Raw genomic sequence first — 16,341 nt, forward strand, 5'->3', positions numbered from 1 at the left:
CTACTTACCTTTGGATCAAGTCATCTGCAATTGAAGCTGTGTAACAAAGGACTGAGACCCATGCAGGTACTGGATGTATACCAGAGGAGACTATACAAGCCTGCAACTCCACAGTTCTTCTAGAAACTTGATGTATATGGACTTTCAATCATTTGTATGTATCTGATTTGCTTTGACCCTTTAACATTTCTCTTATGGTTTCTTTCTTTCTTTTTACAAAAGACCTTTAGTTTTAGTTACTAAAGGATTGGCTCGCAGCATGGTATTTTAGGTAAGATCCAAACTTATATTGAACTGGTACTGTGGCTGACCCCTGGAGGTCAGAGAGAACCTTTTTAGTAAAGAGTATAGAGTTTAAATAACTGGTCTCTTTACTGGACCTAGTGCTGATTTGGGAGCCAGAAGCTGAAATGCAGTAAAGGGGGCTGCATGTATTTGTATACTGGCTTCTGTGGGGATTCAGAAGTGCAGTTTGTGGCTGGTTGGGAAGTCTGGCTTCAGTGCCACCCACTAGTGCTGGGAGAATCTGCTCCCTTTTTACAGCCTGCCCTGATATGGGCATTTCAGGTGGCTATCCTGGGCACAGGATGGGTCACAGTTGGCGATATGAAATTGGAGAGTGGCCGATGAGTAGCTCTTCCTTCCCAGCAAGTTCAGCCACTTGGATTACTTGTCAGATAGAGAAGACCTAGAATGATCTTGACAGCATGCTCTCATTGGTTGCACTGACTACAAGAGAATTGGGGCTAGTGTGGGAGAAGAAGTGTTTCACTCCTTTTGGGGGATATAGTATTTCTTATCTGCCCGCTTACTGCTTGGTGGGATTGTGGCAGGTGTCTGCCACAGGATGTGTGCGGGACATAACACCTCACTGATGGATAGGGCAACCTTTCCATGTGTGTTAATATTCAGGATGTCCACCAAGGAATGTTTTGACTCCTGGACCTCCACTAGTGGGATTTGAAGAGAATCCTCTAGCTTCTTCATGAGGTCCTGGAAGGTTCTGAAATCATCTGTGTAGAAAAGTGGTGGTGGCATTACTGTGTCATCTGGAGAGGAAGAGAACTTTGCAGAGGGAAGCAAGATCTTTTTGGCCCTGAGACTCTTGCTTCTCCTATATATTGTTTGGTACCAGAGAAGTGTGTGCTTCTGAGGTGTGTGGTACATGCAGTGTGTGGCACAAGTCTGCAGTTTTTGATAACTGGTATGATACAGGTAGATGCCATCGCTTTTCCTTAGATATCCAATAGAACTGGTCGTTGTACTGACCCCTGGGTCTCAGTAACATTACTGGGGAGAAAGAAAAGGGAAGGGACCTCAATGATAATCATAGTGTCTGGGCCTACAATGTTTGGTAGGTTCCTTAAGATCCTCTTCATGAAAGGGACTCATGGGAGTAGGATAGCACATTACGAGGATGGATCCCTTTACAGTGATCTATGAGTACAATGATTCCTCCCCTGAGCTAAGGGCAAGGGGTAGTCCCCAATGCACTAACTGGTACTGAAGGCTGGAGATTTAAGCAAGTCTCAATTTGTGCCTGTTGGGACAATACTGGGCAGGTGGCTCTAGTAGATCACCTCAGTATCGAAAACTCAGGTTCATTGGAGATTGAACCCTCTGAAGAAAGGAATCTGAAAGGAGGTGGAGGGCTCTAATAGCCTGCAGATGAGGTTTGATTTGGTAACAGAAGGGGAAATGCCAACTGGTGAGATGGAAGCTGTTGCAGGACTGAGGTGGCTGCAGGGTCATCTCTCACCTCAGACATACAGTGAGATGCTGGTCCCAGGAAATGGATGGCAGCCCTGTGTGTACTACAGTGCAACAAGATGTCAGGCAGTGCCGCCATACTAGTTGCTCTGTTGGTAGGTATGTGGTTTGAATGTATCTTCTTCCATGCTACTAATGCAGTGTTTCTTAACCTGGAGTTTTAGAGGGGTCGCAAGTGCAGAGCTGGTATTGGGGGTGGCAAGAAAGGTAATTGCCTGGAGCCACAGGGGTGCCATGAAACTAAGTTACATGCCTCAGCCCCGTGGGGGTGGGACTCAGGCTTCAGGGGTACAGTAGTTTGGAAAGGTTAAGAACCACTGTACTAATGTCTCAGTACTGGATTCAGTTGGAGCCTCTATGGTACCCTTAGAGGAACAAGAGGTCCAATGTAAAGGCTGATGTAAAGGGGAGAGGCAGTGAACCAAACCGTGCCAGAACGAGAGTACGTTCTATTAATAGGAGCTTAAGTCTAGTCTCCCTGTCTTTTTTTGGATCTGCCTTTGAAACCCAGACAAATCTTATATTTAGAAGGGTTGTGGGAGTCCCCTAAACACCACAGGCAACTGGAGTATCCATCACTGTGGGGAGAAGACCAGTGGCATGGCAGAGGGCTTGAACCGCAAGATTTTGGGTATAACAAGTCGTGCTCCAGTGCAAATGAAAGATCCAAGAAAAGAAGAGGGAAGGAAGATGCCCCCTCCCACTACAAGCACAACAGCGCAAAATAAAGTAAATGGAGTAAACAAATAAAAAAAGAAAAAACACGATAAAGTAAATAAGGAATTAGGGTAAAAAGGATTCACAAGGTGAAAGCTCGGAAGCTGAATACAACAGACAACTGAATACTTTGTCTCAAGCCGCAGAGAGGTGGCTGGCTTGCACCTCTTTATATGCCCTCGTTCAAAGTACAAGGGGGTATTCTGCACAGGTGCAGGACAGTGGATACTACTTTGCAGTCTCTGATCAAGAGTACATGGGAGCTTGAACATCCTACAGTGGAGCTCCCATAGCGACACATACTCGAAGAATTAAAACATATTCCTGTGTAGCTCTTGCTAGACAGTTACAAGTTGCTGCCAGATAATTTACAGCCACAGTATCAAGTACTTTCTTCCTTCTGCAATCCTAGCAGTAGCTGCAGGAGCAACTACTTGTACAGTATACGGTTGAAACCACAAAATGACAAATGCACATGTCCCTAAGCTTAAACTGAGTATTTGCATTTGGCTTATTTCCAACTGACATCTTTCTAATCAGAAGACAATGATATCTTCTCATTATAATAGCTACAAAAAAGTAAATTGTTCACAATAATTTACCATATACTACTCGATCAAAATTTCCTTTTGATGATTTAAAAATTGTTAATATTAACTAATGCAGTTTTCACTGTAAGTGCAATGTTGCATGAATAGCAACAATTCTACAACTGAATCCAAAACTGCACATTGTTACTGGTGACCCATCAAAAGTACTACTGATCTAGGTTTTTGACTCTGTGACATCAGTTTCCTAAATCCATTATTCAACCAGCATACATTTGTGCCAGGCCCTTTTCCTATAGAAAGCCTCTTTTTGCAAATTTTCTAATAAGGGACATGACATAATATTTGGATTAATGTGAATAAACTTTTGCCATTGACAGAAAATACTATTTAGATAGAGAATAATCATGTCCAATTACCTACACAACCCTCTTTAAACCAACAGCATGAGTGCTTCATAATGAAGGCACTTGTGCACTGGGTAAGTCAGGAAAAGTGGAAGACTTCAACTGTTTCCATTTAACATCAAAAATTATTTTTCTGGGTCCTGAATTTTGTGCTGCACTACAGGATATCTGAACAATACTTAAACAAGTCAAAGGTGAGGGAGAAGAACAGAAAAGAAATGGAATAATCTGTTCTGAACAATTTATCTCAAATCTTATTTTATACATTTATTTCATTCAAACTTTATTTAAATGTTCTACTACACAAACTAAAGTTGCACTGAGACAATACTGAATATTGGCAGGCGCAGAGTTTAGTTGGAAGAGAAACATGAACACAAAAGATAAATAATGACAGCAGCCCCTTCCCTCTACAGAATACTACTCTATATAACGGTTATTCAGTGTACTGCATATTTAATGTATTCTTCACATTACCACCTATCTACAACACTTTATATGAACAGTCTTGTGGAAATCAAAGGATTACTCATGTGAGTAAGGGTTGCAGGACTGGACTCTTTCTCAAGGAAATTTTGGAATTAAATATCCAGTTTTTGAGAAAAATTCTAAACAAGAACAAACAGTACAACACTGAATACAAATGTCGGGGCACTCTGTGAGTAATTAAATCTTCTTTATGTTAGTGCAATCTTTCAGTGCAGTTAGTTTTTGCACTGAATATCATCCAGTCTATGCTGAAATTTTCCTTCTCTCCCTTTCTTTTAGGAACGTTCTGTACAATAAGTGTACACAGAAAGTGTGTGGAATATAAATTGAACATGGAATAAAATAGAATGCTCTATTAAAAGTCTTCTTCCGGAATCCTAATATGGAATACAGTAAATTATACAATGCCAAGAGGTGCTTACTTACATGAGGCTGCACATCCAACAAACAAACTTTGTTTTTAGTTAGAACAGATCGAACAGAGTCTATGCTTGTACCATAGTAGTTGTTTTTATATTCACCATATTCAATAAACCTGTGGTAGAAAATGAAAAAAAAAGTCAGAATCATTCTCTTTTCTTTAGCAAATACTTATCAGTTTGGTTTATAAGATCTAATTCATGAGCAGAAATATTTTTACTCTACATGTGATTTTTGCCATGTTTTATAAAAGGAAATGCTGCCAAGTACTTCAGCATGTCAACCTAAAAAAACCCAACCTTCTTTTTTACTATTTTCAAATCAGTAACACCTGCTTATATTACAGTTAAAGAGAAAAAGTATTATATCCAACAGCACACTAATGTTTTCCATCACCTCTTTTTCAGAACTAATGCAATGCAATAAAAGAGTGGATAAGCTAAACAATAGAAACTACTGAAATTTCACTGCATGTTACAGAATATCCGAAATCTCTGTCTCCAAATGGGAGGAGCAGCTATGATAGCGCTAATAGAACCAAGGCGGCTGGTTATGAGCTACAAATACAATTTGATAAAAAGCAAAGCACATTTTGATGTTTCAATTAAACCTATAGCTTTGTGTCTACTACACTTTGCCCTCTGAAAAAACTTAGGACAGGATTTAAACTTACAATATTGTACAGGTTGCTGGAGAGCATGATGCTACCATTATCTTTATTTTATTTTAACTTTTTGGAGTGCTTGAGGGGAGGGGCTTCTCTGTAGGTATTCAAAAGATTTAAAAGAACAGGAAACACCTATCCTGGAAGGGAATATAACTATACAAAACCATTAATTGAAATGCACATCTGAAATGCAGAATTGCTGGGGCCTCTTTCCTTGTGCTGCAATGATCAATTAGTAAGACAAATAATGCCAATTTAAAAGGGGCCTTTACCTTCAACACCTGAAAAAATCTCTGTATGTTTAGCTCATTGGACAGGCATTTAAAGTATTAGGTGGTTTAAAACTGTTTATGTTCTTTTCACATTACTTTTATTTTGTTTCAACTATCTAAAGAAATTGAAGTGCTGACTGTTAAGACATTAAAATTATACTTTAACACATTTTAAAATCAATGCAGTGTATACCCATTTTAAATTACTACATAAAAAAATCAACTACTAAAACTTTAAAATGAAACCATTGTTCTGACTATAGCTCTAGTTAGTCTTTTCAACATACTTGTTATTCTGTACATCTGTCTCAAACAAGTGTTTGGAAATGAAAATGTACTCAACACCATCACTTTCTTGGCCTCTTCTTGCTCTAGTCGTGTCTGTGGTTTCATTAAAAACAAAACAAAACAAAACAAAACACCAACTATTTTAAAAACAACAAATCAGTTTTAGGAAAAATATAAAGGGCCCAATCCTGTGTAGTGCTGAGTGCTCTTATCTGACACTGGATTCCAAAGGAGTTGAGTGTGCTCAGAGTCTTGCAGGCTGCACTCAGCATGTCACAGGATTGAGCCTAAAGCATGCACAAGAAAACTGCATTGCACATAAATGACAGATTATCAATTTTATTTATTAGTGGAAAAGAGTTAACTAAAAGGGGAACAAAGAGGCTATTGAAAAATTAAATGAGCAGCAATTTGGAACAATCCCCTGTTCCCTCTGCCACTATTCATCATATAAGCAACTTGTGGAATTCATTGGCACAGGAGACCATCAAGGCAAATGAAGTTTAGTGACTGGATTTATCAGAGAGCCAAATAATTTTATGATCATTAAGAACATTTGCAGCTACAGTATGTAAGGTCTGATACTACTATAATGGAAAATTACATTTCATATTTTAGGAGCTGATTGCCTCTGGTGTCAGAAAGGAATTCCTCTTTCTCCCCGTCTACAGCCTTGCACAACTGACTACATGGATTATGTTTTTTTAATTTTATTTTTACTTCCTCTCAAGCATCAAGTAATAGTTTTTCTATAAAATTAGGTACAAATGGGTCAAAATGTTTAATGGTGTGGTACGGTATGAAGGTTTTTACTACCTGTGTAACTCACTCATATGTGACTAATGTGATCATTCTAAACTCATAAGAATAAAACCTTTGTACCGTTCTGCTAAGAACTCTGTATCACTTACTCATGGATATACTGAAAAAGACTCACATACAGCGTATATATTAGGTATTTTTGTCATACTCTTCTTCTTTGGCTAACATAAAAAGAAACATTTCAAAGATGGCCCCACTACCACTTGAAATAATTAAGTTTCAGTTGAAAGTGACCTCCCCCCCCAAAGTTTTGATGAGCAATAGAAAAGCAAAAGTTTGGATAGACAAAGTTACTTGATGAAAAATGGCAATTTTGGGGGGAGAGAAATCTTGTGCAGATGTTTGCATGTTCATCAATCAGTTGAGCATCAGAAATCATCTGGTTATTTTTTTTTATGAATTTACAGTGAATAATTGAGAACAAATGTATTAATTTTTCCAACTACAAACTTACTCATATCTACACGTTTAAGAATATACACTGTATTAGAGAAAGTACTGATACCTGGATACAAGGTGCTGGACCCCCTTGTTTTTATAGGAGCCTCACTGTAAGAGACAAAATACAGGAGGAACGAGATGGAAAGCTGTGTGGATTTGGAGAAGCCCCTCAGCCACAACAAAAGAAAACCCTTTTATTTTTAATTTTTAAAGTTTTACACAAAAGATTGCTTCTGGTTTTGGAAATATGACAACTGCTACATTCTATAACAAGGTACATGAGTTGAATTTGCTCTCTGAATACAGGCTAATACTTTGCAGTAATGTCACAGAAACTGAGCAATAACAACAGAATTCAACTATGTCTATATTAAGGAATTGTAAAAAAAATTCCCTATCACTGCTAACATCAGCGGGACGCCCTAGCATGGGTAAGACTCCAATGACCAGAGCTGTTCCATAACGATAGTGTTAAACCTAATTTTCAAGGTTCTTTAATGCAGTAGTAAAAATGCCTGAAGCTGCAAGAGCCTGGTCTACACTAGGGATCCCAGAGGGTTTAATACTGGGAACAAATATATTTTTACCGATAACTAATTTAGTATATTTTTCATATTGGATTTTAGATTACACTAATTTAAACAAAAACTCTAAAATAAATTTAGAGAAAATAATTCTAATGTTTAAAATTCACTATCTTTATGTACACGGATTACAGCTTTTTCCTTCTGGTGCACACAACAGCCACAGCTACAGTAGCTTGCTTGAAAGAGTGCAATTCGACACATTTTTTATGAAAATAAAATTCTTAGAACAAAGTTAAAACCTACTTAACTTATGAACATCAAGTTTTGAAAACAAAACCCCCTTTATTAAAAGGTGTTATTTTCTAGTAAATACAACACAGTCTTATGTTGAACTGTTCCATAAGCATAGCAATGAATATGAATCCACTGTTTATAAAACACATTTACTTAATCAGATTTTTAAAAAGTTAACATTTCAATTCATCCATAGATTCCAAGGCCAGAAAGGGCCTGTGATCATCTGGTCTGGCTTCCTGTATAACACAGGCCATACAACTTTCCCAAAGTAATTTCTACAATGTATCTCTCTCTCTCTCTCTTTTTTTTTTTTTAAATTCAATCTTGATTTAAAAATTGTCCATGATGGAGAATCCACCATAATTCTCGGTAAATTGTTCCAATGGTTAATTACTCTCATTGTTAAAAATTTACACCTCATTTGCAGTCCGAATTTGTCTAGCTTCAACTTGGATCCAGCCATTGGATCAAAATTATATCTTTCTAAGTTAGACTGAAGAGCCCATTATTAAATATTTGTTTCCCATGTAGATACTTATAGACTGTAATCAAGTCACCCCTTAAAACTTTCTGCTTGTTAAGTTAAATAGATTGAGCTCTTTCAGTCTATCACTATAAGGTATGTTTTCTAAATGTTTAATCATTCTTGTGGTTTTGCTCCAATTTATCAACATTCTTCTTGAATAATGGCCAGCAGACTGTACACAGTATTTCAGCAGCTGTCACATCAGTACCAAATATAGAGTTAAAATAACCTCTCTACTCCTACTGGAGATTCCCATTTATACCTCCTAGGATCACATTGGCTCTTTTGGGCATCGTAGTAGACTGGAAGCTCATGTTCAGCTGATTATCCACCATGACCACCAAATCTTTTTCAGTCATTGCTTCCCAGGATAGAGGACCACATCCTGTAAGTATGGCCTGCATTCTTTGTTCTAGATGTCTACATTTACATTTCATCGAATCAGAGATATGTAGAGTTGGAAAGGATCTAAAAGTCAACAAGTCTCAGGCAGGACCAAGTAAACCTAGACCGTATCCCTGACAGGTGTTTGTCCAGCCTGTTCTTAAAAACCTCCAATGATAGGGATTCCATAACCTCTTTTGGAAGCCTGTTCCAAAGCTCAACTACCTTTACAGTCTGAAAGTTTTTCCTAATATCTAACCTAAATCACCCTTGCTGAAAATTAAGCACGACTTCTTGTCCTGCCTTCAATGGACATAGAGAACAATGGATCACCATCCTCTTTACTGCAGCCTTTAACGTATTTGAAGACTTATCAGGTCCCCTCTCAGTCTTCTTTATTCAACACTAAACATGCCTTTTTTTAAAAAACAACTCCCAAAAAACCCCGAAACCATTTCTACATAGGTCAGGTTTTCTAAACATTTTATTATTTTTGTTGCTCTTCTCTGGACACTCTTCAATTTGTATACCTTTCCCACAGCGTAGCACCTAGAACTGGACAAAGTACTCCAGCTGAGGCTTCAACAGTGCCAAGTACAGTGGGACAATTACCTCCTGTGTCTTACATACAACACTTCCATTAATACAACCCAGAATATTACCTGTTTTCACAACTGCAACACACTGTTGATTCATATTTGATTTGTGATTCACTATGACCCCCATATCCTTTTTAGCAGTACTGTCACAATTATTCCCTGTTTTGTAGCTTTGCATTTGATGTTTCTTCCTAAGCGAAGTACTTAGCACTTATATTTATTGAATTTCATCTTGTTGAATCAAGACTAATTCTCCATTTGTCAAGGTCATTTTGAATTCTAATCCTGTCCTCCAAAGCACTTGCAACCTCTCCCAGCTTGGTGTCATCTGCAAATTTTGTAAGCATACTTTCTATTCCATTATCCAAGATATAAATGAAAATATTGACTAGTACTGGACCCAGGACTGATCCCTGCGGGATCCCACTAAATATGTCCTCCCAGTTTGACAGTGAAGCATTGATAATTACTCTGAGTACAGTCTTTCAACCAGTCGTCCATCTACTTTATAATAATTTCATCTAGACTGAATTTCCCTCATTTGTTTATGAGAATGTTATGTGGCCCTGTGTCAAAAGCCATATGAAAATCAAGCTGTATCATGTCTACTGCTTCTCCCCATCCAGTAGGCCATTTACCACTTAGCCATATTAAAATGCTTATTGTTTGCTTGCAGCCAGTTTACCAAGTGACCCAGATCACTCTGAATCAGAGACCTGTCCACTTCATTAATTACCACTCCCCCAATTTTTGTGTCACCTGATGAATTTATCATTCATCATTTTATGTTTTATGATCATTTTATCGGTCACTGATAAAAATGTCAAATAATGTAGGGCCATGAACCAATCCCTGTGCAACCCCACTGGAAATACACCCCCTTGATGATTATTCCCCACTGACAATTACATTTTGAGACCTATCAGTTAGCCATTTTTAACATCAATTTAGTGTGTGCTATATTAATTTTATATTGTTCTACGTTTTTAATAAAATTGTCATGTGCAACCAAGTCAAACGCCTACAGAAGTCTAAGAATATTGCATCAACAATAGTACCTGTATTAACCAAAACTTGTAATCTCATCACAGAAAGATATCAAGTTAGTTTGATAGGATTTATTTTCCATAAACCCATGTTGATTTGCATTAATTACATTGCCCTCCTTTAGTTAGTTATTAATCAAGTCCCACATAGGCCACTCCGTTATCTTGCCAGGGACCAACGTCAGGCTGACAGGCCTATAATTACCCAAGTCATCTTATTTGCCCTTTTTAAAAACCGGCACAACATTAGCTTTCCCCCAGTCTTCTGGAACTTCTTCAGTGCTCTAAGACTTATTGAAAATCAACATTAGCCATCCAGTGACCTCCTCCATCAGCTCTTTTAAAACTCTTAGATGCAAGTTATCTGGACTTGCTGATTTAAAAATGTCTAACTTTAGTAGCTTCTGTTTAACATCTTCTATAGATACTAATAGAATGAAAAGAGTGTTATCACAATATGATGTTATTTTCCTCCAAATACAGAACAGAAATACTTATTGAACAGTTCTGCATTTCTGCATTATTATTGATAATTCTACTATTTCCATCCAGTAATGGTACCATTATCCGGATTCTTTTTGTTCCTAATATATTTTAAAAACTCTTTCTTATTGTCCTTAACTCTGCTGGCTGTAGATTTCTCCTTGTGTCCCCTTGCTTCCCTTTGTCATTTTCTACAATTCTTAACTTTTGATTTATATTCATTATCAACTTCCCCTTTTTTCCATTTGTTTTATTACACAAACACGTACTCTCACCTTTTTAAAGTTGTCTTCACTTCCCCTGTAAGCCAAGTAATATTTTTAACCAGTACAGGCCTTCTTCCTCGATTGTGGCTTTTTGGGAATCTAGCAAGTTGTTCTTAAATAATTCCCAATCATCAGTCACATTTTTCTGATTAAATTCTTTCTGCCAGCTGATTTGGCTCATAATTGTTTTCAGGTTTGTGAAACTGACCCTACTTAAGTACCAATATATACACTACTACTACTGGTTTGGACTTTGTTCTGCTTGCCCATAGTAAATGTGACCTAATCATAATCACTTGTACCAAAGCTACCATTAATTTTTAGTTCTGTGATGAGTTCCTCTTTATCTCTTAAGACAAGGGCTGATATAGAATTCCTGTGTTGGCTGCAACAATTTTTGAGTTAGGAAGTTATCATCTATAATGTTTAGAAATTACAAGGATGTTTTATTATTGGCAACATGAGACCTCCAGCATATGCCCACTCAAATAAAGTCCCCTATTATTACACAACTTTTTTCCCCTACACATTATAGATAAGTGTGTAAGGAGGCAGTCATCCTGCTCCCTAGTGTGATTTGATGATCTGTAGCAGACACCAATACTCCACCTTGTGCCTTATCTGTTAGGACATTGATCCAGACACATTCAAGATCATTTTTTTTCCAAGTTATCAGTGACTTGGAAACAGGTAATGCCATTTATGACAGAGTGCCACTCTACTTCTCCTTTTGCCCATTCAGTCCTTTCTAAATAGGTTATAACCATTGATTTTAACATTCCAGTAGTATGAATCATCCCATTAGGTTTCAGGTTTTTTAGACTGGATGCATTTTCCTAAGGCCAAATTATTAGGAATTTGAATGACTTTTACAGATCAGAACTGCTTTCAGCTTCACTCTTTATCTGTCATATTGCCTATGATTATCTGACAATTACATAAGAAAAGAGCTAACATGCTGCTCTACAAGAAAACCCAATCTGGGAGCTAATAATTTAGGAAAACTCTACGGTGTTTCTCTGAATATATGCAAGAAACAATCAGGTCTGTGTTGTGTGAATTCTTCCATTGTCCCTATAAGATTTTGCTACCTCAAACTGGAGTGTTGGTGAAATACATTTCACTAGTACAATGCCAATTCCCAAGGAGCTTTTAAATGGGAGTTTCATTTACTTTGTTGACACCAGCTGCATCAAATATATACTGAAAATCCACTGCAAAGAATCTGGGCCATAATTTTCTAGTCAGTTTAATCAATGTTTATTCAAAATGTAAGTGTCATAAAATGTAAACATGCTGCTGCACCAATTTTGGTGCCTAAATATGGGTTTAGGCATCCATGTTTCACAATGTTGACATTAGGCTAACATAAGAATAAAAAAAACTGATATAGCATGAGGACCTCATAAAATGCATTTCTACTTACGTGGCACTGTTACACCATAATGCTGGGTATCACTGATCAACAATTTTCGCTTCAGTTCATTCAACCCTACACCCACAGGACCTGAAAGATAAATTACACTGTTTTCAAACAGAAGTTCTCTCTTGTGTTCAGGAATTATTACTGGTCAATGTGAGACTACACAAGGGAAGAACAGATTTTGGCTTTCTAGTAATCAGAGTCTTTTGGAGTTGCCCATGGATACAGCCTTCTCTAAATTATATGGTTTATACAAATTTCAGAAGATTTAATGGCCAGGTATCACTATCTTTAACCTTTGTCTTCTTGGGAAAGGTTAATGAAAAAGCAGTGTCAAGCCAACTCTGATGTTGGGAGTCTTTGGATTTTGGCATGGAGATAGTGATCCCATAGAGTATCGCCTACAAAATGATGAAGGAGAGATGCCCACAGAGGTTCTAGATCTGTCAACAACTTTTGATAATATATGCAAAACTGACCTGCCTATGGATTCTAACTGGGATGGTGGTTTCAAATGATTTTGTTCTTTTCACTCCATGTGGTCTTCATCAGCTCCAAAAGATGTGTCATGCAGGTTTCATTCTGTCACTCATCCTATCCAATTTGTATGAGACATCTTTGGGGGAGATCTCTTTGTAGCATCATTAACATATGAAGATATACAACTCTGTTTTCATTAGAGCCAGATGGTGGAGTGGCGGTGCTTTCCCAGTACCTGATCAAGATTAGGACTTTGAGGAGAGAGAGTCGTCTAAAGTTTAACCCACAGAAAATGAAGGTGATATGTGTGGGTTTGGGGAAGGATCTTGACAATACAGCAGAAGTTGTACATGTGCCTTGAGTTTTTATAATTCAGAACATTTTATAAAGTAAAAATTTTTTCAGAAGTACCAACCTGATACATATTTTAATGGAACTTGAAGGCCTTTCTGGGCCTCTATCCATAGTTTGCTAGTAAGATTACGTACCTGAATTAAGAATGAAGCTTTAGAACCTTCAAGTAATAATTACAAAAATAACTGGTTACCCACATCTCAAGTGTAGCAAGATGGAATGATAAAGACCAAAAGCTTTCTACCATTCCAAAACTATGGTCTCTCTGTAAAAACTTAATGTTTCTGCATTTATAATTTTTCTATATGTTTATATAAGTTAAACACACAACTACATTTCAAGTCCCATCTCTGACCTGCCTATAAATTAATCTATCAGTTTATATATAAATGTTTATTTAATGCAGTGTACAGCAGTCTCTACTGGTGCATTGCTGTAGAGAAATGTAATGTGTCATGGTGCTAATAGCATTAGGTTTTTCTAAATTTTGTCTGTAAATGGAAGTTACTTACTGTAACTGGAGGTTCTTCGAGATGTGTGATCCCTATCTGGATTCTAGATGTGGCGAGTGCATGTGCACCCCATGTATGGAATCCACATAGGGACCAGCACTCAAAGAATTAGTAGTATATTTGTTTAAGCAAGTAAGGTTTTTATAGGGAAGGTAATTAAAATTCTGTATGTGTGTCAGATTAATTAAAGTTGCAGACTGAAATGATCAATAAGAACTGAAGTAGAAAAATCTGTGCTTTGTACTTTTTTTTAAGCAAGACATCTTTCCTATTAGATCTACACAAATGTAATTTCCTCAGCCTACATACTGTAAAATCAATGCTTTGTTTTTAGTTCTATTTATATATAGAACTCAAGCTTCACTTACTATGTGACAGCAATCTGTTTCCAGACTTAAAAACCAACTACTACCTCTGTTCTGTCTCTCATCCCCACCCACCATTTTTGTGTCACTATAAAATACAGCAATGAAAGGTGTAAATTCTTCTGTTTCAGTGGCTATTTTACAGAATTTCCAGAGTTATTTTTTTCTTTGTGCAATTGCTGACATGTGTAATTGTAAGAGAGAGAGACAGAGCACTGATACCTAATTAGTACAGGCAATTATGTACACTGAGAGTACACTGTCTACTCTCATTTTTATTATACTATATTTCCTGAGTGAAATACACAGTTTTACTCTGAATTGTGAAGAACACAATTCTGTTCTTTTCATTTTAACGTAACCAAGAAAGATATGTACTTCTAAAAATGTTGTATTTGGGAATAAATAATTTAAACACAACAGGAGGGGAGTGAAGTTTTAGGATTAAAAAAAAATCAGGTTCTTGAGTGGAATGCCAGTAGTGTTTATTCCAGGAAAAATTTTTCTTTGGTGCAAACAATCAAATGAACTTTTCTAAAAACGAATGATCCTCCATTCTACTTATTGACAACAATTTTAAGAAAAAAAATCAGAACATTCATGTCAGTTACTGGCCCATTTTGAATCATTCTACTTAAAGGCCCAATCCAGCACATACCTACTGATATGCCTAGTGCTTACAACTGTATCTCATTGAGTATAATTCCCAGCTCAATGAGACATACCTGCATTAGCTCTGATCAACCAGTGAGCTAGAAATACAGTGTAGTTGAAGCAATGGGAGTAGTGGGTGCGGCTAGCCACCCCAAGTACGTGCCCTAGCTCAAAGTGTAGACATACCCACTGACATAGGCATTTGCAGGATTGAGTCGCAAATCATTAGAATTTATATTAAAACTCACACCAGACATGTGTGTTCGAAGAAAATTGGAAATAATGTTTTAACCAACACTTTGGACTAAGTCTACCCAGGTTCAAAAGCTGGCAAAGTCAAATCAGCCCTTCATTCTTCACAAGCAGCTATGCTGAGCCATATACAGTATATTTGTTCTGGAGGTAAGGAGGAAAGGTGTCTTTCAGTAAAGACTTAAAAACTGAGGTGCCATCTGGTTTGCTTGGATGACTAAATTCCCATGTCAATCTGCAGAAACAGAGATTTGCTTCAAAGGCTAAACTTTCACTTTACCATCTCTGTTGTATAGTTGGTTGCTACGTTGCTGTGGTTGTGTATGTTTGTCAACAATAACATTGTTAGCTCTTATGAGGTAAGAGATATTAATGTAAAGCCTCACTAATTTGTGTTTCAGTAAACTACAACTAGCAATGAGAGGGCTAGGTTTGCTGTTCAATGAAACATGAATCAGGGAGGTCAAACTGATATTGCAGGGCAAGACCAGGGACAATGTAAATACCACATTCTATGCAAATCAGACAGTACCACCACATTACCCTGACCTCCCTGAGACAGGATGACTTAAAGGGAGTCTGCTGATCCTGGATTCTTTTCTTCTCCTCCAGCTGGTTTAAGTGAAACAGTTGGGTTCGGGGGGCAGGGAGAAGTGCAAGCCAATGGTGCTCCTACAGAAGTTTTCCTTGGCCTCTGCAGGAATGAACATGAATCAAAGTCCCAAATGTGGGTGGTGGGCTTTAAAACAGGTTGCTACACTTTTCTGATCTTCAAGGTAAGTGGAGAGAGCTAGGAGCCACTCCCTCACCCTTGGGGACAGACCCAGCAGCAGCCATCTTTAATCCCTTCCTGCGGCTCCACAGAAGTCAGCCATGAGAAGTACAAAGGTGGTGGGCTGCTTTCTGATGATCTGCTGAAGAGCAGAGCAATACAGAGGCCTTTCCATCCCTGCTCCCTTGCTTGAATCTCAGGTTCCTCTTTACTCTGATGGTGACCCTAACGTACTATCAGGGAAGCAGACACAGCTTAGCTTCACCCTATCTCAGCAGCACCATTAGCCAAGAAAAAGCAGCATCCACATAAAGAAATCCTGTCTCAGGTTTAGGTCACATGAAGCCGATTATTCTCTTTCCAGTTGATACCATCACATTCATGATAGCTAAAAGTACAGTAAGTGTTTTCCTATATTACTGTTCCATATATCAATTGCTGTAGTTGCCATAGGAACATTACATGATCGCAAAAAGGAGGGGAGGTATCTTGCAAACTGACATGGAATATCTCCTATTCATCCTTCCATTAAGATGTGGTCCTTGCTATGACAAAGTTCG

At 37.7% G+C, this 16,341-nt stretch overlaps 1 protein-coding gene across 4 annotated transcripts in view; it reads right to left on the reverse strand.

The window, feature by feature from the left end:
- Positions 1–16,341, reverse strand: part of MPP7 (MAGUK p55 scaffold protein 7) — a 281,426-nt gene that overhangs the window by 16,329 nt on the left and 248,756 nt on the right. For all 4 annotated transcript variants that reach the window (XM_067542555.1, XM_067542556.1, XM_067542558.1 and 1 more), the window contains 3 exons: positions 12,396–12,476; positions 5,578–5,671; positions 4,358–4,466 (listed from right to left, as the gene is read on the reverse strand). In XM_067542555.1, the coding sequence (XP_067398656.1) occupies positions 4,358–4,466; positions 5,578–5,671; positions 12,396–12,476 (284 nt within the window). The remainder of the gene's footprint in view (positions 1–4,357; positions 4,467–5,577; positions 5,672–12,395; positions 12,477–16,341) is intronic.

This window comes from Emydura macquarii, unplaced genomic scaffold (genome assembly GCF_026122565.2).
Source record: "Emydura macquarii macquarii isolate MOO-44397 ecotype Brisbane River unplaced genomic scaffold, CSIRO-AGI_Emac_v2 contig_719, whole genome shotgun sequence".
Lineage (NCBI taxonomy): Eukaryota > Metazoa > Chordata > Testudines > Chelidae > Emydura > Emydura macquarii.